The following is a 24,437-nucleotide window of genomic DNA, read 5'->3' as shown; positions in this document are numbered from 1 at the left end:
TTTAATTTTAAAAGCTCTTAAAATCATGCAACGTCTGAGAGAGAAGATATATTATCAATATATCTGAGAATATTTCAAAAGTGAAATCTGAAAAAGGAATGAAATAAAAGAAAAGAATAAAAGCGGTAGAACTGTCAGATATGCAGAGGACATAATCGCGTTATAACTTCATTTATTGAATCAGATTTCATCGCTTTATTTCATCGTTCCGTTATTTTATGCAAACATTATTTGCTATTCGATTATTTCACGATTATAATAATAGTTTTATATGAGTTATTATGTGCTACACGATAGAAGATCCAAATCTGTTTAACTGTCAAATAACTTTTATCAAAAGGTGTAAAAAAAAGATTGTTTAGAACATGTTTGCAAAGTTTCAGAAAACATAGTTCTTATTTACTATTGCGAAGGAAAAAAACAAACAAACCAACATGATGTTATGTCATTAAATAATTTTTACCAAAATTTTATGATTTAAACAAACATGCTGATATTTACACAGTTAGATCTGCCTTATGACACATGACACGTGACACTATTATTTTATAGATATATCAAATATATTGAAGAACGATGTTGTCTACTCGCAAATATTGAACATATCGATGCAGTGTAAACCAATATTCGTGTAGATTTTGTTTAATAATAAAATTTAATGAAAAAATTGAAAATATCAAAAATATTGGAAAAAGCAATCGAAAATAATCATAGATTTTAATGCGATAGAAGCTCACGTTCATCAGCAAATCAGATTACGCAATAAGGTAACAGACGAATCCGGCCTACTTACCAACAAATTTGATTAAAACTTGCTTCCGATTCGCATACATTTGGTGTAATTATCGCACAAAATGAGAAGTGAGGCAGAGAGGGGAATAAGGTGCAAAGTCACTCTGTCGAGTGGAGCACATTAAATTCAGAGGAATCTCATTGCCGACGGCACTGGCTTCTCTATTCGCGAAACTTTTCAACGCGACTCGCATAATAGGCACTCTCGTGCTATCACACTTTAATAATAGACGAACGGTCTTTTCAGAATAGCTGCTCGTGTAGTAAAAACGCAGCATATTTTTTTATCCGTAGTAAATATAGATGTAAAGTATATTGCTAAGCTAAAAGTAAAGTAATAAAAATATAAAAAACCTTGATATATGCAAACAGTCACTAATATGATGTGGAAAATGTGATATACGTGAAAAAAATTGTCTATTTTCATTCTGTTAAAATGCTCAATATAATATCTGATATTATTTACGCGTTTAAATCTGTTCATAGAGAACCCGTTTAAAAAAAAAAAAAAACTAGACAATGAACATTAACTGTAAGAAACTGTAAGAAACCGAAATATACTTAATAATATGTATTACGGACTAAACTAAATTTCCGATAATAAATACCAATTTTCATTCGAAGACAGAATCGGTTTCGTAGTTTGCATTATTGACAGTATATTCGGGTTAAATTTGTATCGTAACTTGCTATAGACGATTGACCGGATTGACCCAATTCGTAAAAATTTACTATTACATGGCGTTCCAAGTTTCGATCGCGATTGTAATAGGTCAACTTCAAGAGTGTAACATGCTTTCAAAAGCAGAAAAGCGTGCTTTTAAAATAGCAATTATCGACATACGTGATCGCGCATCATTCTTCGTTAGGGAAAATCAAGTTCATATAAAAATGAATTGAACGACGGAATAACGGGGATGGGTAAAAGTAATTTCAGAAGCGGAAAAGAATGAGAAGAAACCTCGACGTCCATCGCCGCATGAATATAGAAAATGTAGAGAACTTCGAACCATCAGGGTACCGACCACAAAAAGAGAAGAGTCTGAAATAGAAATCCCTTAAAGAAAGACGTTTATCGGATTGAAGGGAATTCTTGCATTTTCGCAGAAAAGTTTTCCTTTCTTCGCCAACGAAAGAAAGACTTGTTCTCGGAAATCGTACTCAAAAAATCGCGAAGAAGAAATAGCTATTGTTCCGTTCGAAAAAAATAAGCCTTGTTTTGTAGCTTTACGGAGTAATTAGTATGTCACGCTAATGAGCGCGTAAATTACTATTGTTATACGAGTTAATTGATCGAGTGGTAGCTTATAAATGTTCTCAAAGACTATCAATACTAAAGAAACAACCGAAGACATTCGCTCTTTGTTTCCGACCGTTTAACTTATAATTAATAGTAATTTCGCCATTGCGCATTGTGTTGAATTAGTAAAGATGAAAAAAATGAAAGTATAACAATAAAAGGGTATATACTTCTTTCGTCAATGGCTAAGGAACTTTCGCCATGACGTGTACAATGAAAGACGTCGAATGAGACATCGAGTTGACCGACGGCGATGTCTCGGCCGACGTCGAAGGGATAATACCGCGTAATGGGATATTTCAAGTGGCGGGGCGGTTTCTTTTATCAGGTCTGGCATTTGAATGCAAAGTATTATTCAAATAGCACTACCACAGTTCGTTCAGAGTATATCCCTATCCGTCCTACCTCTTTCCAAATCTCTCTCTCCCCCCCCTCTCTCTCTCTCTTCTTTCTCTATCTCTCTCCCTCTCGTGCCGTTACTCCTGTGTCTCTCATCTATGTGGTGTCGTCCATGGAACGCCCCATGGGGCAAGAGGCTTCATTTCCTGATATTCAAATGCGCTCAAACATCATACCCGGCCAACTCGTCGCCACCAATGCGCTACACGGAGGTGCTACCGCCACGGTTTCCATGCGGATAAGCCGTACCGGCGATTTCGTTGCACTCGTCATCATCGAGACACCGCGCGTGTGGTTGCTGCGCGATCGTTCGCTTACTCCGCCTCCGTCTCATCCACGGTGCGCGGTGCATCGAAAAATGCATATTCCCGAGGTAGCGAGAAGATTATGAAATCGTAATGATGTAACCAACATTTTGGGAAAGTTTCGTTACGGCATGTTGCTTGTATCGCGTATACTTTATAATTGACTAACTGAGGTAACTGGAATGTTTAATAACTATATTAGCAAAGTAAACGCAGTATGCTGTACGAGATAACAATAATAATAATAATAATAATAATAATAATATGGAAGTTTTGCGTTATATGATCTGCATGGAAAAAGAGCATAGCAATTGCTAGCATAGCAATGCTGACACAATATAATTATTTCTAGATGGAATTCAGGAATTTTATGAATCTTTCTTATCCTTTTGCCGATAACTGCATATCGGGAAAGATACTGAATTTGCACAGCGAACGATAGAGCTCGGTATGCGCGTCTCGGAACTTGAATTTCCTTTGACGTTACCTGCTTGGCTCGATCATTCCCGTCCCATTTTATTCTATTTTCGAAATAGGAGAAAGGACCACATGAATTAGAAATGATACGAGACTTCGAAAGCGCATGCTTCCAGGGCCCAACCAACGTACTGCCGATTTCCGGCCCGTCATGCATGTCGTCGCACGAAAAAGCGGAAGATCTTCAGCACGATGTACAGGGAACAAATAAGATGACGTCTCGTAGAGGAGAGAACGATTCCCGGAAAGAAATTTCGTCTGGGGACATTGAATCTTAAATGAGCAAGAAGACGACAAATTGTAGGATCAAAGCAGCTGTTATGCCCTCGTAATTTCCCTTTTTATATTTAAGTATTATCATATATATTCACATATAACTTAATATTTCTTTGTATTTAAATATAACTTTTGAATTATTTATTGTGCAAAAGTCAGATAATGAAAGAAAGATATGTAACTAGATTCTTTACTCGTTCCATGAACTGTGAATAATATTATTCCATATGAATAATATTATTCAAATACTCGTATACAGTAAATATATTCCATATAGCATATATAGCATTTATGAAAGATCTGTATAATTTACTTTTTGATGTCCACATGTTTATTATTATCAGAAATTCTTATTTGTTCGTTAAAGATATTAGTTATCTTATAAAATTTTACTAAAGGGCAAGTATTTTTTTTTATATTTATGCAAAAAATACATTCTTGTCAGAGCCAACTGGAATAATAAAAAATTAATCATAACATATCACACTAGGGAAATTAATACGAAAAAGAACGGCATAATACCATGTATTATGAAAACAATACGACTTGTATGCACCGTGAGCTCGAATAAACTTTTCTGTAGCGCAATGAGATCATAAAAGTCTACGCTTGTATCTACGTAAGATAGGTCAGTTTTGAAGCTCATTCACGCGGCGCTGCGCGTTACGGTCTACTTTTCATACAAAACACCGTCCACGAATATCCACCCATACTGATGAAAAAAAAGGCTGTTACATTACGAAGCCGTCGAAAGACGGGCGCGAGAAAATGGCGGGAGAAAGGAAACACGGACGCGGAACTTCCGTCAATTTGACCTTATTAAACCGCAGGGTTGCCCTGACAGGTTTCGTCGAACGAACCTTTTTATGCGTATCGCGAGAGAAAATTTCCTTTAATTCTACACTACGCGCCGCGGGAAAAGCGCGGCAATGAGAAGGAAAACTTCGGAACTTTTTAAAGAAATTCTCGCGAAGCCCGAGCGGCCACGCTCTAATAAAGATTTCTTCCTATACTCCTGTCAAGTTTTCGAGTAAATTATGTCTTAACCCTTTCGCGCCGGTTATACCGATCGATAGCACAACTTTCTATTCTTTCACATTCTATAAAAATACAATAGTCTTTGTGACTCGCATCTCCATTAACGTATTCTTCATTCAGACGAATAGTTTGTCTCGGGGGATTATCGCCGAGATATTTGCGATGCAAAGTTTTATAAAATTATAACAGCACCCGCTAAAATTTAAAAAATTTCGAAGCGTCTCTTTAATATTCCTGAGAAAGCTTTATGCGCAATAAATAATGCAGAAATGTTGACTGATTTATACTTTTTTCCACGCGGATCTTTTTTTTTTTCAATTTTCAAGTGTCAAAATTTTTCCATTGCAACCGCTTTATAATCGGCTTAAGACACATCACTTTTTCTCGGATATTAAGGTCACGGTGAGCTAAGCAAAATGCTTCATAAGAAATAACCGGCCCCGCGCGCATCCTAGGTAAGACAAACGTTTTTCTCAGAAAATGTAATTAATAATCCCGAATGCGCATGCACTACCGTAGGTTAATGTGGAGTGGCGTATAACGCTCGGTCTGCCCCCGTTTTAGAAGCAGGAGTTTCTCTGTAATGGAGGAGTCTCAGAAAACACGAAGCGGGTGTCGCGCCGCTCCTATATATATGTATATATTCTATATATATATACATATATATTATATATATATATGTATATGTATTCTCCACATTTTCCGCGTGTACTTTTATCCAAATTGCTGCACCGCGTCAGCTTTGAAACAAAATCATAACGGTATGAACAAATTACGTCTTCCAAGCGTGCGCGCACGTCACCCGTCGCAGTATTAAAGTAATTATATTTACCGCAATGTAGAAATAAAGTAGAAGGACAGCGTTACGAAATATACATAAATTTTCTAAAGCGTGCGCACAGAAGCGAATTGGCTAAACAAAAACATAAACAGCAACGATTTTGCAGCGTTCGAGTTTGTTGAAAGAAAACGGTTTATCAAGCAAAACACAAGCAAACTCAACTGAAATTTCTCTTATATAAAAACGTAACGGGAGTGCATATAGTTGCCATATTATATGGCTTGTTATTGATTACACGAGTCTCCCAATATACCGCCCTTTGCAGATAACGCCGGTGAAGAGAGTGAATGAGACTATTAGCGAGGAAAATAATATGAAGGGGGTGAAGGAGTTGAAATGAAAAGCACAGGCCATGCAGCGGAAACGACACGGGGATCGAAAGTAGCGCGGTAATGAGATGGGAGCAACACGAGTACGAGCCAAGGACCGCGCGAAGAACGGTCTAAGAATGGCGAACGTTGGCGAAAAGAGCACGGGAGAAGATAGGAGCGCGCGAAGGAGGATGGTGGAAACGTTGAGTGTCGAGAAATAAGTTGGGGTGATAAATCGGCGAGGCTCGCGAATAGTGAGAAGAGCCGGAGGCTCCGCGCTGGAGACGTATACGCGAGACGGAGAAAGAGGAAGCTGCGACGCGAAAGAACGAGGGAAAATAGGGTTGTTTCGAGATTAAAAACGGAGTGGCCGGGCGCTCCGACTGCTTAAGCATGCAAATGAAAATAATTTATTCCGGAAATCTGCCGCGAGAGACAATTTGTCTCGCACGCACTTTCCGCGCCGTCGATTTCGTGTACGAACATTATCTTCTAGGAGAATAATAATCGCACGTGATGGCGTAATATGGCTAATGAAAATGTAATAAATCTTCTTATTTATGATTAGTTCCGTAATATTAATAATTTAAGCGCATTAGAAATCAAATGCCTCACGCGATAATCGAAATCCAATTTTTAAATACGTAACAAATATGTACATATAACATTCATTTCAATAGATTTTTGTAGCGAAATTTTACATCTTTATGATTGAGTCATTAAAACAACAATTTTATGCGATAATGCATAGCTTCCGATAACTAATACTATCTCGGCCCGGACAAAAACTACGATTAGAAACGGAAAAAAAGTAAAATAAAACAAATATTAGAAAATAAATATTATTATTGTGGAAATAAATATAACTATCGTCTTAATACATGTTAAATTATTAGAAGAGAAGTGTGAACTACTTCTTTCCTTGCCCAAAGATTACAACAGTTTTTTAGAGTTCGGACATGCTATGTATAGTTTAAAAAGAAGTGTCATACATAGTAAAGACACTGTCGGCACTTAACAGTTCACCTGGTTCACGCTAATTAAGCATGAATATTTGAGGATAGACGGTGGACGCGATTCTCCTTTGCCGCAAAGTTTTACAAAAGATAAGACAAACTTTTTACGGCCAAATCGATGTCACCATTACTTTATTCATATCGAATAAATGATGAGTGGGCAAGGCAAGTAGAACGTGTTAAATTTAAATTATTGAACGCAAACTAGAAATATTGCACGGCAATTTAGAAAATAAATGTCGAAAAAACTTACCAGTCACTGCTTACATATCTCGAAATGCGCAATTTTCGCGCGAAACGCGCCGCGAATATCTTCAAATAACATGACGAGCACTCACCTGCAACATATATAAACACATTTATTTTATGTATAATTCTGATTACGCCGCGGCGCCGCGCGCCGAAGATCTTGGAAGATCGATCGGCTGTGCGAATGCAGGTAGAATTAAATTCCACACTCGTGTAAACGATGCAGCTACGTTAAAACGAAATACGTACGAGAGCTAACAACTCGGCATAAAAATATCGCCGGACCGCGTATAGCAAGCAGGATATTTAGTGTGTTCTAACCTCGTGATAAATTAGTTTAATTAGTATCTTCATACGCAACATTCTCGTTCATTAACGAAATAAACTGGAATTCTGCCACTGTGTACATTCCTCGTTTCTCGCGAAGGTAAAAGAGCCCGAAATGTGAGACGTATTTCATATGGAATAATTTCTATACCAAAGACCACTCATATTCTTCCCCTTTTTCCTGCATTTTCTGTGGTTTTTATACGTGCCCGCGCGCGCTCTCATCATCATGAAATCTCATATCACGCCATTGCACCATTGGTCGCGTACCTTCAATCTGAATTAAATGAACGAATATTCATTTCAAGATTATTCGGCTCTCAATTTACACTTCTATCGCTGGAGGAATGCTGTAGAACTGCTGTAAAGTCGATATGCTACTAATGAACATATAGGCCCGAAAAGTTACACGTTTACCCAAAATCGATAATGCGGGCTTAGGCAAAAGTTTAACAAAAATGTTAGCTAAGACCTTAGTTATATCAGAAAATCGTTATAATGCGATGTTTACAAATTAAATTTTATAATTAAAAACAAAAAGTATTCATTGCGTAACAAAATGTTATAGGAAATTATCTTCCAGTAAAAAATAAAATTTTAAGTCTGTTGATTAATAATTGAAGAGATAAGTAATCACATTTAATTTTATAAAATAAATTCTAACATAAATGCGAAAGATCTTACGGATTAATTTACATTCTTTCCTGTCCGAGAATATCCAGAGGTGAAAAATCTAGTAGTTCCTTCTAGTAGCGAGGTTAAAAATTCCCTTTTTTCTGACTTTGTATACCAATCTGAGCAAATTTTATCTTAAAGAAGATCTAGAGCAGATATATCTTAAAAAAGATGGAAAAAATAAACTGTCGTCGCAGCAGAAAAGATACATGCAAATAAACCAAAAGGTGAAAAAAAATGCGCAAAGATAAAAGTAGACATGCTTCGCTAGTGAGTCAAGAATACTTTTACTCTAGTCAATCCTTTTCACATATTCACGTAAAAGATACGAAGAAAAAAAAGCGAAAGCAGAAATATAAACGTCAGTAAAGATCACAAACTTCATTATGGAAATTGAATTTTTCCGCGCATTCAAGATAAATATTTTACAAAACATAAACCACGCGATTTTTAAATAAATCAAAAGAAAGAGATAACAAGAGACAAGTAAAAAGAGACTTTGAGAGTATAACGTGGTGACTTGAGTCACCATTTGACAGCCGGACGAGAGTTCCTTGTTATTTAACCATTTATTGAAAAAAAAAAAAAAAAAACAAAGATAAAGAAAAAGGCGAAAAAGGAAAACAGTCCAAAAACTTAATATATCCGAAATCGAAAAAGATAAAATCAAACACGCTCTATGATTACACTATTTTTATATTGATTTAGTAAAAAGAGGAGAAAGGAGATATTGTCAAATCGTCCTAATAGTAATACATATAATAAATAATTTCTTCTTCTACTTTTCTTTTTTGATAGCAAATCATTAAGAAGCGTTAAGAATAATGCAAGAGAAAGTAGAAATCATATAAATTTCCTTTCTTTCAGTAACATTGTAGTATCAGGTGTGGTATCAATGCATGCATAAAACTGATGCTTTGTTCTTCTTCAACCCGATAAACCTCCTGTCTACCAGCCTTCACACACCGACTCTTCCTCGATTTCCACAAAATTTATACGTAGGCGAAGTGGAAAGCCACTATCTTTTAATTTATGCGCCAGGAATTTAATATTCTTGCGGCGTCTAAGACGCGTGCCGGGGCTGCGACGGAAAGTTTCTGCGACGTGTAAAATTGAGAGGGATAACAGAACAGAAAAATAAAAGGAAGTAGGAAAGGGACTTGAAGTGAGACGGCTGTTCATGGTGAATGGTACTCGAGAGCCCTTTATCGCTGGGACCGGTCTTTGCATTCCGAAAAGGGTTAACGACGCGAGGCGGTAACTCACGGGTTATGCGTGCCGTGCTTTTATACCGTCTTTTCGTGTCTCTTTGGGGAGGAAGTTTTGTATATCAATAATTTAAGCAAAGCATACGTTCTTTCCGGATTTTCTTATAGCGACTATATGAACTACAGAATCTTTGGAATTTTATCATAATCCTCATAAACGAAATCAACAGAAAGTAAAAAAAAATTCCATCTTTTAGTAATATTTAACTTGTTAAAAAACAGAAAAGTTTAATAAAATCAAAGACAAAACTTAATTTTGTTTGTTTTTATCAAATGTCAAAATGTCAACTATAAAATCTTTAAAACTGTTTCAGAAAGACAAGAGATATACATGTTATATATTTATAAAGAATTAATATAATTTATATATATTATGTAATTCTTTTTTTTTTTTTAATCAATAATCGTATTTTTATCGAAAATTCATACATTGCCCTCTCCCTTCTCACTTGTCACAGTTTTCAGTGATATTCATAGCTTATTCATAGCTTTGATTAATTAGTCTTTCTATAGATATTCAATGTTTAATATTTTTGTCACTACGATTAAAGATAAAATCCGTCGCATCGCGATTTATTCGTGAAAGATTATTAAAGGCACATTATCAGCGTGAAATGTACCTGATATAATTCCTAAGAGGGAATTAAACGAGGCGTTTCTACTACGTCGGTGTTAAATGTCATTACGTCTTCCTACTTTCTTGCTACATAGCGGAATAATTGTACCATCCATAAAACTACTGGTATCTCTTTGAAGTCTCATTTGATGCGCTCACGGCGTCGTTAATGAAATTTTGCACATTCTTCGAGGCACGATTACTGCTCTCGTGTCAGATGCAACGGGGTAATTACGTAACACAATGAAATACAAATAAATACCGTCGTCGTGTCCGATGAAATATGCTACCCGGCGCGTTTCTGCATGATAAATTGCATTGTCAACAGCAAGGAAAAATAAGAATGCGCTTTAAAACACGCTGACATTTGGCGAATGCGTGTCTGCGACACCATTTTATCAAAGAATGTTTTCACTATGTTGACGCTTAAGAAAAACGCTTATTCATTTAATTTTTAAAACTATTTTAGTTCTGTTATTCGCGATATCCAAAGATATCAGAATAATTATTCAATAATCCATATTTAGTCATTTAGTAATTATAACTTACTTTCAAAATTACATGAATAACGATTCTATTATACATAGGAGATTTCAAAAACTAAAATATCCTTTATTCTGACATATATGTGTAGAATTTATATTATAACTAAAAGGACAAAAAAATTAAAGAAAAAAATAAATAAAAAATGGAAAAAAGCTAGGAGAATCATAAAAGCTAGAAAATCGTTATCCAGTCCCAAATTTATATAAAAAAGAAAAAATAATAAAAAATAATGATATACAAAAAAAGTGACGAAAAATTTATTATCACATAATGATGGAGACACTAACTTGACAATCAATGACACATTTTAACGGATTTTGACACGACAGGTGAAAAAGAAAGTGGAAAAAGAAAGAAAATAGATCAATAGCAATTCGCTATAAAAAATGCGAGGTAACTTCCAAAATAATACAGCGACGAGTCATAGTAATGTCGAACAAAGAGACTTTGGTGGATAACTTTTGGAAGTTTTCGTGCGTTCATAGTATATATATGTGTATGTTAATTACGTGCAATTGGTCATTTTGAGAAATCTTTACGAGAAAAAGCTTTCATGGCGGAAACTTTCTTAGTGATGTTTTATGGTCCAAGTTTCATCGAACAAGGAAAGATAAGACTTTTGCTTTCCACTTCTACTTAATTCGCAATTGTGATTAATAATCTAATTAGCTTTTTTCGCATTACAAATAAGTTTGAGCAACGGTTTTATTATTTAAAGAAATAAAGTAAAGAAATGACATTTTGAGTTCGTTAAAAATGATCAAAATACTTCGAGATTCCGAATATTGAGTTTTAGACTCCGCCTAAAAAAAGTGCTTAATTAAAAAATTTTTCAATTAAGAAAGTCTTAAAGAGTTAATATTACGGCAATATAAAATTGAGTTTAATATTTTAGAGCTATCTAGTTTTTAAAAAATAATCAATGAGCAATTCTCTTATGGATAAAAATTACTTTTGGAAATATCAACTAAAACTGTAAAAGTTTCTTTACTGCAAGGCAAAATAATCTTAAAACTAACTTAAATAAAAGTTTTTAACAGAAGTGTAGCAAAATATTTGAAAATAAGATACAAAATTTTTATTAGAGAGCCCTGTATTTCTCAAGACTCTTATGCAATTGCCTTGCACACATCTACACGGTTCCTCCGCCACTGCTCATTAAACACGTATCGCCCTTGAACGAGGAGCGACAGCCACGAAGAAAAGCCGGGAGTCGCTCGACCGAGTGACAGATGAAATAAACGCGGCCACACGGGTTTCCTCACTTTTCACCGCGACGTCAGTTATAACGTTGTTTCGCTAGACGAAGCAATTATCTCTCACCAAAGTGCCTTTACTTCTTACGAGCCCGCAGTGTAGCACAACTGCGAGTAAACTTTGGTTAACTCGATTTTTATTATCGGCGCGACCGCATCTTTCTCTTCTACAAATTGAAAAATGTATCGAGCACGCGCCGAATATGAGAAAAATGTAAAACAAAGATTAAAGAATGCGAACGTGAAAGAAATTTATTCAGACGCTAATCAAAGAATTGATTAGCTATATATCTCTTCTCTCTGACTCTGATCATCTTTACTTAAAAAAAATATGCAAATAAAAAGCTACGAATATTACACATTTTCACTTCTGAAATATATGTTAAAAAGAGTAAGACAAGAAAAATAGAGAAAAATTTTCAATTAATGGCTTATAAAAATCACAATTTTTTATCATAATAAAATATATTGCAGATAATAAAATATTAATTTTTTTACAAGTATAATTTAACTCTGTATTATTGTAAATTCATATATTTTTGTAAAGAATTTATCTGCATCTCTGATTCCACCTCTACTGATAAATTTAATATATCAAATTTTTTTAATTTAAAATTTTGACAGAAATAGATATTCGTGTTTCTATTCACGTACTACTAACTGGATATATCGCATAAATTTATTCAATTTTGTAAAATAATTATAAAATTTTTATAGTATAAAATTATTTAAAAAATGTTTTGCTATATAAATCCAACGAAATGAATCATAACGCGACTGAGAAATTATCAGAAAAGGTATGTGTTGTTAGTAACATTTTTCAGAGCTTTTACCGTAGAAATGCGCTTTCGATTTGCGACGAAAGTCACGTATTTAAAGTTCTACTGTTACAACGACACATGACATACATGTACACTTGTGGACGTGCTTAGTAACCTGAGAAAACAGTTACGTAAAACTGCGCGAATTGCGAAAGGCGTTACGAAACTCTTGAAATCGCCTTTTAATTAAAGCATTATTTTGATTGAAAGTAGCGACCGTCGTTAATACGTCCGAAAATTTCAACGAGATTTTAACATCAACTCTCTCTCTCTCTCTGGGATCCTTCCTCCCTTCTTATGCTTACAAAAACACGAAACTTTCGAGCTACTTTCATCACCATGCAATCTCCGCCTTTACAAATTTTACGCTCGGACAAGTTTGCCCGCAAAGTTTCGCCAGTGTTCTTTTTATTTCGTTAGTTTTAATCGATCCGTCATAATTACCGCGGACGCGCGCATTAAACTTATCAACTGGATTACTAGCGGGGAAGAAAAATGCACTCGCAGGAAAGTGGCGAGACCGCGGAATTCAGGACGAAACGTTTCAGTCTCGCGCTTAAACAACCTACGAAACAGCTACCTGACAGTGATACCTTTTGCGGCTTCCACGGCAGAAATATTTCCACTTACCGCGAAAGCCTCGTGCCTGGAATTCCTACGCTCGAACACCGGTGCATAATGTACGCGTATGAGGCTGCTCGCACACACACACACACACACACACATATGAACGCGAGATATAGGCGCTAAGGGCGGAAGGAAGGTGACGGCTCCTTGGGAATATCTGGATCTACGAGAGGCGGAAGGAGCCGGAAGAGGAACCGGAAGGAGAGCTGAAGCTACCCAAGGAAGTTGATTGGTAGGGGCATCACGCTCAGGGCATAACTGACTGACTTCTCGTGCAACCACCCATTCCAAGACGATCCAGAACGATCGCCCCGTACCCTCCCAGTCGCGAAGGATAGGGAAGGGCCAGCATCCCTTATCTGTAATTTATACTTTCAATTTACTCTCGCCGGAAGATTCCAGGAAGTTCGATCGTCTGGCGCGCGAGACCGATCTTCTCGGCGAGAGAAATCCAAGAGAGGAGAAGTGTCTCGTTTTCTCCGTGGAAGTTTGGCGACTTAATGGTTTCGCGTTCCAATCGCCGCGCCGCCTTTTTTCAATTTCGCACCCTCGCCATCAAGTCATTAACGTCGCGTCCGTGATATGTCTTTCGTGTTGTTCGTGACTCGTGAATTAAATAAGGATGATATCTTCTATCGTAATTACTGAGGCGTAATGCGAGGGAATAAATGGTAATTGGCAATACTTTTAAATTCCAACATCCATAATGTAGACAAATTCTGACGAAACTGATATTTTAATAACGAAGCTTATGCCTAAGCCTTAATTATTATAAGAAATAATTGCATCATAATTTGAGTCCTTAATTGCTACATATATCTACATATATACTCCTCTCCTTTTCCTTGTACACATAATTTTTTAGAATAATGTAAAATAAATGTTTGCTATAAAACATCTCAAAGTTTAAAATAATTTCATAATTTAATGATTAAATGTCAGCGAGATTATTAGAATCACTCACGCAGTTTTGTTTAATCGTTAAAATAATCTCTGCGTGCATTTTTCATTACAATTGCGTGTCTGAAACACAACAATTGTTCACTTTGAGAATTATCGAGTAGTTGGACTTCGCATAAGCTCAGATTTCTTTATAGGAATCGACAGTAGATACTAGTAAAGCTAAGAGAAGTTTCGCGCAGATAAAATATTCAGGGCACACCAAACATCAGCTTCAACGTGGAAAATTAGATTTGTTCGGAGTTGGAAAACCTCCATTACTGTTAGAAGATAAAGTAATCTGAAGATGAGATGTATACAAGATTAAGACTTCCCGGCTTGTTCTTCGTGCAGCATCGAATCATTTATTTATTTAGCTGTTCTATAAATAAACTCATAGATATTGTTTCGTAAACTTATCTCGCTCACATTGAGCGCTAAAATAGGAATTTAAAAGATAAACCAAAATCTACATACGTGCAATATATTTTCCACAAAAGTTGCAGTTTGATTTTTATTTACGAGAACAAGTATTTTTGAAAACATTATATTTACTTAAAATAACAGCCATTTTCGTATATTTAATTCCAGTTTATTTAGTGTGCTAAACGTGATCATTTAATTCTCAATCTAAAAGAGCAATTACGATTTTTATGCAGGAGTTTTAGAACGAATTAAAATAACGTAACTGATTAACCGTTTAGCGTTAAATGTGGAAGACGATTGCAGAACCCTTGTTTCCACGGCTGTATTGCAGTCGAGAATAGATGCATCCGGGAATTACTCTATTCCGAATTTACTTAACCGTACCGGTTACAACCAATTCATCTTAAGGACAAATCGATCGTCGGCTGCGCATCGGCTCGACGTTTTCGAAGAGTGGTACGACGACGAAGGGTGAGAGAAAATATTGCCCAAGTTTATGGTGGGTGTAAGGGGCATGAATTTATGGCGAGAGGTTCGAAAGCAGCCACGAAATGCGGGAAAAAAGTGGAATTCGAAGCAGTTTCTCGTAGATACAAATAACCCGCGCCAAGATATATGATACACGAGTTAGTGCCTTTCGCGCATGATCTTCTGATAATGCCACTTGACTCACACTGCTATAACTCTCGGCTCTCCGCGGACTAAGTATACGTCTGGGGTATCTACATTATCTGGGGGCTAGATACAGATAACAATAAGCGAAAAATTCGCTCTGTAATTTATATAGCTGTTTAAAATCGTCGACCGTGCGCCTCGTTGGCTCATTTTATTCTTGGTTTAATGTATATTTTAGCTACATGCTGTTCTCTAAAATCATATTTATTCCTTTCTTCCGCGTTAAAGAAAGAAAACAAACTGCATTAGTTGCATAATTCTGTTCCTCATTTTCCAGCTTTCAGTTTCGTCATAATGCTCGCTTCTTTACAAAAATGTAGAGTTTTTAGATCAATTTCAAAAATTAGAGTATGTAAATTCTCAATCGCTTTAAACCTCAGCAACACGGACAGTGTAACGTATATCTAATTTCAAATTCTCTAAAAGACACAATATCTGCAATAGAGCAACCGACAAGATATTCTATGCTCGATGACAAAGGGAAATCTGAATGCGGGAGGAGACACGCAAGTACACGCGGATTCAGATTCGATAAGTCGAGATAGAAGCTGGTTCCCGATCGAATCTATCAGTTCTGGAGGATATAAAGACCCCCCGAGACAGGAGAGACGAAAGCTAAGATCAAAGAGCCTCCCACGAAGGCCTATTTCATTACAGGGTCTACGAATTGAAATCGGAAATGAGGTCTTTTAGAGCGTGATAATTGACTGCTTTGATCTAAAGTCTGGCGCGTTATGATTTACCGTTTACAGTACAAAAGTAAACCTAATCGAATTGTTTTCCTTTTACCCATGCATACAACGTTTGTTTCATCACGCTCATTTGCATGCTCATTTATTTATCTGCTCTTTGAAACCTATTACAAAATCGCCACATCATCCTGTCATCTCTCCCGCTTCTTTCAAAAAGAATAAAAGGTAAAAAGACGCAATAATACCACAGCGCTGTGTTATAATTGCCGCGCGCCTTTTTCCTCGTAATATTTACATATGAATGTATTCACGTTGCATTCGTCTTTTTTCGTTGCATTTTCATTAGAAGCTTTTAATCAACCCTCGAAATTACGCGCAAAACTTATTGTCCTGCAGGAAGCGTCTGATGTGCGTCGCACAGATCATTCGTTTCACCGCTTTTAATCAGCCTTTTTATTCACCGGTGACGTAACGCAACAAATTACCATGACATCGACCGTTGTCGAGCCGTATATTCGGCGTCAGCGTAAAAGATACCAATTCGCGTTTAATTAGGATGGAAAAGAACCGGAAAAGAGACACAGAACCGAGTATAATCACTAACACGCCTTCCTTTCTCCCTTCCCTCCTGCCCTCCTCCACCCATTTTTATTTCAGCCATGCAACCACCGTACGTACGTTTCGTTGGCGAAATTCCAAGCACGCGTTATTCTCGTTATCGGATACCGGGGGTGTAGAATTTCCGAGGATTGTTTTTGAATTTACCTGCGTAACTTTTACCTCGCGGATTTTATTCGGGACGCCACCGCATTCCGCGACCAAAGCGCTCAACGATATTTCTGTCTCCGGTCACCATTCATTTTTCTCAACCACAGGCATTTCGCGGCCTCTGTAATTTGAATACACTTGAATATTACGCGTGCGCTAAAATACGTTGGCGAAACAATATCCAACGAACTTCGCTGAACATTATAATTCACCGTCGTCGTCATCATCATCGCCACATCATTTCCTTCTATTTTAATTATTCCCTATGCCCGTTTACTCAGTTAATCAGTATCAATAATTAAACCAAATTAATTCAGATAACAATATTAAAAGGTAAACAGCGCCAAACAAAAAATTTGATGACGTTGAAACAGAGTTCGATTTACGTTTGCTATTATTGCTCGAGCTTACAAGCCTCGTTCTTTTATATTCATTTTCGCCCTGATTATCGTAAGTCCATCATCTGTAATCGATGACATCGGATAATTTAATCATCCTTACATCCCGCCGATTTTCAACCGCGTTCGAGTTTGCCCTTCGCCTCGTCGAATCTCGGAGTTCCTCAATCTCTGGGACGGCATTCAGGTCAAAACTTTCGCTCCATCGCAGATTCCGTAACATCTTTTCCTCTTCTCACTATTAATTTCCCACCACGTTTTCATTCATTCTCGCGTACGCACCCACACCGCCATTACCCAGCCAGAAACGACTCGGAGCCGGCTGGTCGCCTTCCGTGAACTATGTGGAAATTCGGCGACATATTTTCGTAATTCATCGCGGGTAATTTATGGTCTTACCCGTGGCGAACCGTGACGAAGTACAGGGAAGAGGATCTTGGGAGGACGCGAACCTAATACGTCGTCGCTGTCGTCTTTCACGACTTTGCGCATCGCGGCACGTCCCGGCTCATCCTTAGCACGCATTCCCCAACTCGTGGGACGCGAAGCAACTACATTTATCTAATAAACACTATGGAAAGTTCTCGAGATGATACACGGCCGTGATGAAATTACTTTAATCCGGCGTAACCGGCAAGAGCAACGTAGCGCTAGCGCACTATAACGCGGACCGCTCTTATATAAAATACCGCGTGCCGGGGCGTACGAAAGAAGCTACGCGAAAGATCGGCATCGCGGAATGCCTGGTATCTCGTGCGGCTAACGCCAATTTCGAACCCCTAAACATTTTCGCTAATTAAATTTATCGCTTTCATTCCACGTCGCGTTTCTTCAGGGAAAACTTCTTCGAGAGCGTGGAGATATTCACGATCGAGGTTAAAGACTTCAGTACCGTCGTTAAGGGCACGACCAAGTTCCTCGCAATAAAAGATGGCTTTCTAGAAAAGTTTATAACACCTTGAACCTATAAGAGTTCGAAAGTGAAACGTTTTGATTGCCATTTTTTCACCTCCAGTAGTTTGTGCACAAAAGTTTTCATAGAAAGTTATAATAGAAAAAATTATATAAAATATATAAGAATTTATTAAATTATGTATATATTTATATCTTGCATATATTATATATTATTAATATTGACTTCAAACGATAAAATTCTTACACAGTTAAAGGTCGATAATTTTATCGACTTGTGCACACCAAGTAATCTAGAGTGGAATCACTTTAGGATCGTCGCGATTAAAATTCCATATAAGCGTGACGAAGTGTGAAAATAACGCAAGAATACGGGGGCGAGAGTCAGACAAAAGTTGGCTGGCGCGTTGCTCCTCAAAGGAACGACAGAAGCGAGGGATCCCTACCGAAAGGAAAAGGAATTATCGCTGCGCGCCACCGCTCCACGAGGCCTTAATGAATCGAATAAGTTTCGAGGGCTATTAAAGTTGAAATTTGATTTACGCCCCAGCGGCGATTACTGTCGCGCGAAACTGTCGCTGTCTCGTCAAGCTAGCACCAGCAGATAAGTAAATCACGCCGAATTCAGACTCTCGCTGGAGACCTATCACGCGAAAAGTCGTCGTCGCCCTTCGTCGTCGTCGTCGTCGAAACGATACTACCATTTTCGACGAATAATACGGTCGCGGCAATAAATTCCCATTTCCAACATTTTCCGCGCGTCGTCGAAGCAGATGCTGCGCGCCCGCCGGCTGCTAGAAGAACGCGGGAGATAAACTAGAGTGTTCGAAACTCGAATCTAATCAAGACTGTAAACGACGACGCCTGGCCACTAACGAAGAACACCGATTGACGCTGTTTACTTGAAATTGGTTAAATTTGCTCTGGCAGATAAGCTTCGCATCCGCGAAAATTACGCCAATCGATAGAGTAATTATATACCGATTACGTCTTGTGGACGTGGAACACACTTGAGTAGGAAGGACATAAAGAAACCTTATACTGTAGCGAATTACTGATAAATTAGAGAGACAGATGTATCTTCAATCTCGTACTGCTTGCGCAAATATTAACTTTGCTGAAATAAATTAAAATTTTTACCAAAACGAAATCTATTTTTACCATTAAATTATGTTGACAAGATAAACTACTATCCCTAAAATGTTATTAGATACTTTTGGAGCATCATGTATGTATAAAATTCATGCGTACATATGATCAAAGTAAATATTATTTTGTACAATAGGAATTATTACGTGTATAGATTCGCTTTAAAAAATATTACAATGCGCAATTGATCAATCGAAGATTCAATACCTCATCAAACATTATATAGATTCAATAACATGGTAAATCATTCACAGTAATTAAGCATTAGCAGTATTATGAATGATGTACGCTATGACTATAATTTAATCAGGTTGCATAGATAAAGGAAATAATTTTATGTATTTGTAGCATAAACACACGTTACATGGCCGATTATGCGAAATACGAGCATATAAAGTTCGATATATTGATAAAATTCAACGCTTCAATAAATTAATTGTTTATAGGATAAACCTTCACTTATAGAAGCTTTGCAGGAGAAAGAAAAAGAGAGAAAGAGAAAAAGAGAGATCGAAATGACGTTTAAGTTCTTTTAAAAGGTAAAACCTGCAATGCTGATAGAATATCGAACTAAATTATACGAAATTTTCTCTACTTGCTCGGCTCAATTAATATAGTGTATTCTTTGCAATCGGAGAAGAAACATCAGAGACAATTGAAACGCACTTCGATTGACTTCGATTCGTTCTGTCAACGAATGAAAAATATAGATTCCGTCCCAAAACGATATCCGAGCTAACGAGATGCGCTCGTTTCGAGAGTTGTTTGTCCAACAGTCCGCCCTCGCGATTTTTACAGCTACAAACGAGCACGAGGAAAGAGAAAAGGGACGAAGGGTATAAAAAGTGAATAGAGAGAGAGAGAAAGAGAGAAAGAGAGAGAGAGAGAGAGAGAGAGAGAGAGAGAGAGGAGAGAAAAAAAGAATCAGATGGAAATCCGACTCGGCTGTTACGACGGGGACAATAAGAGCAGCCATCCGGCTGTTTCCGCGCATTTCGCCAAACCGCCGTCCCTCCCCGTCTAATCACCTCCAGACAAGAGGCTTAAAGAGATACAGAATTCGCGAAAATCGCATTCGCCGGAAAACGCGTCCGTCGCGAAGGATCTCATCTGTTTGATCTTTTGTGTGGAAAAACGGCCGCCATAATCATTCCAGTTCGCTCGCGCCCGTCCCCTTCGTGCCCCGGGGCTAAACGCTTCCCGATGTCGTCGTCATCATCGCCGACGCCGTTGTCGACCTCGTGTCTCTCATCCGCGACGAGCGGTAACGACAAACTCTCCGAAGATTGCATCGCCGCGCCGCGCCGCGCCGGTCGCCAGGAATGTGAGATGCGGGCGCTTTTATGGAAGTCCTTTATGAGTGTCGGGCTTAATTATAGCCGATAGCGAGATTGCGCGTCATATCGCGACGACGATGCCGTGATAACCGATTAAACACCCGTCAGACAGAAGTGTACTTTTTTACACGGTCCTTACACTGATACTTGTTTAAAATTGGACTATATTAAATTATATCTGAGGTCGTGTTAAATGGAAACCCGCTAATAAATCTTCCTCGCTAATAAATTATCTTACTATTTCTGGCGTTGATATACCTGATATTGCCAAGAGGAAAAAGCAATAATTATATCTTCAAAGATTTCCTGCTAATTGCAAAATTTATTTTGCAGGAAATTTTAAAATATATAGGATATTGAATCTAACTTTATTATCATTTTTAATATTTAATGGATTGAAATATTTACTAGATAATATAACCACTATTAAATTATTATTTGTTAATTAATATGAGAAACTACGTTTATCTAAGTTAATTGGAAATACTATATATCTGCCTTCAAACAAGTAAGTTTCCAACTAATTAAACAATCAAGTCCCATTATCAGACACATTCATAATCACTGATGTTTCAACGTTAAAGAAAGAAATCATCCAAGTCTTCCATTCTGCCAACATGCGCAATATCTAGATCGGTCCACAAAAGAACTATTGTGAATTGTCACTTACAGAAGTAATCGAGGATCGTATTTCGTGCCGAAAATAAGAAAGGTCTGCAACGGGCCATAAGAGCCAATAAAAAAGACATCGAGCAAGTTTTTCGTGGCGTAATATCGAAAGAGGAAACGCGAGCTTATCTCTCCGGACAGACTGATTTAAAGATCAGACGTATGGAGTCACGTATCGAGGAAGTAGAACTCCCAGGTAGCGCGCTCGGGTTCAACTTAGTGCCTCAGTAAAGCGAGCGAGCTCGCCGGCGTTCGCACTAAAAAACCTCCATCCCTGTTGGCGTACCTCGTAAATCCACGTGTCGCGTCGCGTCCTGACGGCGTACGGAAACCGTCTCGCGGCCGTGGGGAAACGATATTTGCCAGAAAACAAATTTACACAGCCATCGCGAGCCGTTACGGGCCGGTCGTTTCACATCTCGCGACGGTGACGACGATGACGACAACGACGTCGACGACGCGGGATTCATTTCGCGCGAACGAGCTGTGTCTCGCCACTGCTCCTCGGATGGAATCGCTGGGCGTTATCACCTAGCCACTGATAACCCGAGGCTGCAACGATTCACGTGATATCCAGTGAAAACCAACAACGCCACGATATTGATACGTTAAATGATTTCGATTAATTTTACAAAAGCCTAATTAAGTTGCACGTCTACAACTTTCGACAAATATACTCGTTATTCTATTTGTTAAGTACAATTTAAACGCGATTGGGGCTGAATTTACATGTATTCTAGCGAGATGCATCAATATTAAAATGCTGGTCATCGGTAAATACTATATTCAAACTATTTAATGCAATTATATATATATATAGCTTCGTATTTCTTGACAAAGAAACGAAAGAAATAACGCTTCTTTGATTGTGCCATCTCCACGAAGAAGAACGGATTAAGCGGCGACAACCAGTAGACAACGTCGTAGCATCGTCGCGTTAATGGATTTCGCAAAGTACTTCGTTTCTTTTTTTTTTCACGGTACTTGAGACGGAATGTAATATTATAAAGCTTGTGAAACGAGAAAGAAGACGCGGGCAAATAAGAGATCGCGGTAGCGCGCACATCTTGCTACATTCTAAACTAATTTCGAAAGGCGCGAGCTTTGTAACTTCCTTCCTACCGGATTTGGTATCAGATGTGAAACTACGCAATGTTTAACGAGATTGCTGCTGGCCTCTCGGAAAACTGAGAACAAAATATGCAATCGGCAAATGACAAAAAATTTAAAAATAATATCTAATAAAAAAAACCCGGCTTCCAAATCAAATTCCACCAGAATAACAAAATCCTAATTTAAGCGGTCGTAAATTGATCACAGATAATCCATAAACAAAAGGTAGAACAATAGTCTGAATATAATTTCCGTGTAATTACAAGACTATGTTTAATTCTGTCGAATATTATCAGTCGACTTCCGATGGCAGCTGCATGATGTTGATTCATAACTAAAGAATTTCACGGTGTTCTTTATTCAGGTTTTAAAACACCGGGGGTTTACGATATATTATATGCAAAACAAACTCACTCGCACACTACGGCTTGCAAATAACTGAACGACATGTGGCACGTGCTACGTCAGCACAAATTCCTAGTACATATTCTGTTTTGTTTCGTCTCATTATGTATGTACGTTGCTTTTCTCTCTACAGTTCTACATCATACTTCAATTACTATTATTTCAGGATAAAAGATTATAAACGCGATATATGTATAAACCTTCCCTCTCGTCACACCTGTCACATCCCGTAGTCGCGTAGTGTTAATATATAATACTCTCTGATATACTTTGTCAAGTAAATTTGACATATAATACTCTTGTATTTCTTCTCGTATTTCAGAGGAATATGCGATATATCTGCTTCTGTCAGCAATGGAATATATTCATCCGCTTCAGGAAATCACGTATTGAATTCAATACGACGTAATTAAGTCGAAATATTTTGTCGAAATTATATGAATTATAATAATTGTATACAAAAAAAATGTCTCAAGTAAGAAATAATTTTCAGAAATAAAGAATTTGAACGTATATAATATTTAACAATATTCTCTTTCATTTTGTTTGTCAAAAATCCTAATTTTGAAGAAAATGTTAGTTCGATAGGTATCTACAAACATTTAACAATGTTTTTGTCGATTTATGTAAAATTTTTCTATTCTATACAATTAAATCTTTTTAGATAAAAGATAATTATAAGAATTTTTTCTTACAACACATAATCTAAGAAAGCTGCCACAGAATATCTTATGTCTCTAGCACGTGAAACATAATGAGCATAATTACAGGATGCAACACGTAGAGTGATGCCCGAACTATTCTTTGGTACGTTTCGCCGCATGTCAGTCGTGTGCGCGGTCGCTACAGCTCGATTTTCGACAATTTCGACAAGACTTAGAGCGATGAGTGGAGTCGCTGCCGTGATAACGATGTTCCGGCGTTTCCGGTAAGAACGAGGCTTTGTTCGCTAGAGCGGAAACGGATATCGCTCATCAAGGATCATCGGGCCGGCACACAATGCACGTTTTTCGTTTCCAAACCGGTGGTAAGACAGGAAAGAAACACAGGAGTTGAACGTAAGTGGGCGTACATGAAACAAGAAGGAAGGGTTTATTCCGTTCCTTCGCTGCGCAGACGAGCATCGGTAACAATTCCGGGATCAGTGGTGCGATTAATGGCGGCGAGATCAACTAACCTCTCTTTTATACGCCAATGCAATTTTTTCTCTCTGTCGACGGCACGTTTCTCACTAACGCTGAATTGATTTTTAAATAATTTTAGCCGATATGTGTGCGCGGCGATATGCCGGGCGAATGCAAATTGAGTTCGGAAATTTCCATTTTTTGCCCGGTCGCGATATGAATATTTTTTCATTGCCAGGCACATTATGTGCCCGACAAACGATGAACTGCATAAAAGGTCTCGATGCGCCACACGATTTTTCTCCTTCGCTCACTCGCTAGACTCTCTAGTCGGGGGGGGGGGGGGGGTTACGACAGGTTAATAGAAAGCTATAACTCTTCATCCCGGGGAGATATTCCCTCTTGCTTTCTTTGGAACTTTCAAGAGCTTTAGTGGATATTCTCATATGATATCCACGTGATAAATACGACATTTAAATTAATAAATGAAGATTTTATTAACATGTCGCGCTGTTGATAAATCGTGACAATTTATTACATATTTTTCACGATAATTCCATAAAATCTACGATATAATCTAACAACTAATTGTAAGATCCACATACCCTTTCAAAACGGCGATGTTGAAATCCAATGAAAAATTCGCTCGTCCGCGATACGTCGGAAACGGGACAGAACGGACGATCGAAC

At 37.6% G+C, this 24,437-nt stretch overlaps 1 protein-coding gene across 6 annotated transcripts in view; it reads right to left on the bottom strand.

The window, feature by feature from the left end:
* LOC143895158 (lachesin) overlaps nucleotides 1-24,437 on the bottom strand; it is a 277,423-nt gene that overhangs the window by 115,282 nt on the left and 137,704 nt on the right. For 2 of the 6 annotated variants that reach the window (XM_077402101.1, XM_077402393.1), the window contains exon 1: nucleotides 21,392-21,590. The exons of 3 other annotated variants lie outside the window; for them this stretch is intronic. In XM_077402101.1, coding sequence (XP_077258227.1) covers nucleotides 21,392-21,575 — 184 coding nt within the window. In that variant the 5' untranslated portion in view covers nucleotides 21,576-21,590. Of the gene's footprint in view, nucleotides 1-7,008; nucleotides 7,094-21,391; nucleotides 21,591-24,437 lie in introns of those variants that run through there. One more of the 6 variants, XM_077402447.1, reaches the window with a different exon arrangement.

The sequence above is a fragment of the Temnothorax americanus genome, unplaced genomic scaffold (assembly GCF_048541705.1).
Source record: "Temnothorax americanus isolate GAGA-0224 unplaced genomic scaffold, ASM4854170v1 Scaffold1, whole genome shotgun sequence".
Lineage (NCBI taxonomy): Eukaryota > Metazoa > Arthropoda > Insecta > Hymenoptera > Formicidae > Temnothorax > Temnothorax americanus.
This window is presented reverse-complemented; position numbering and strand designations above follow the sequence as displayed.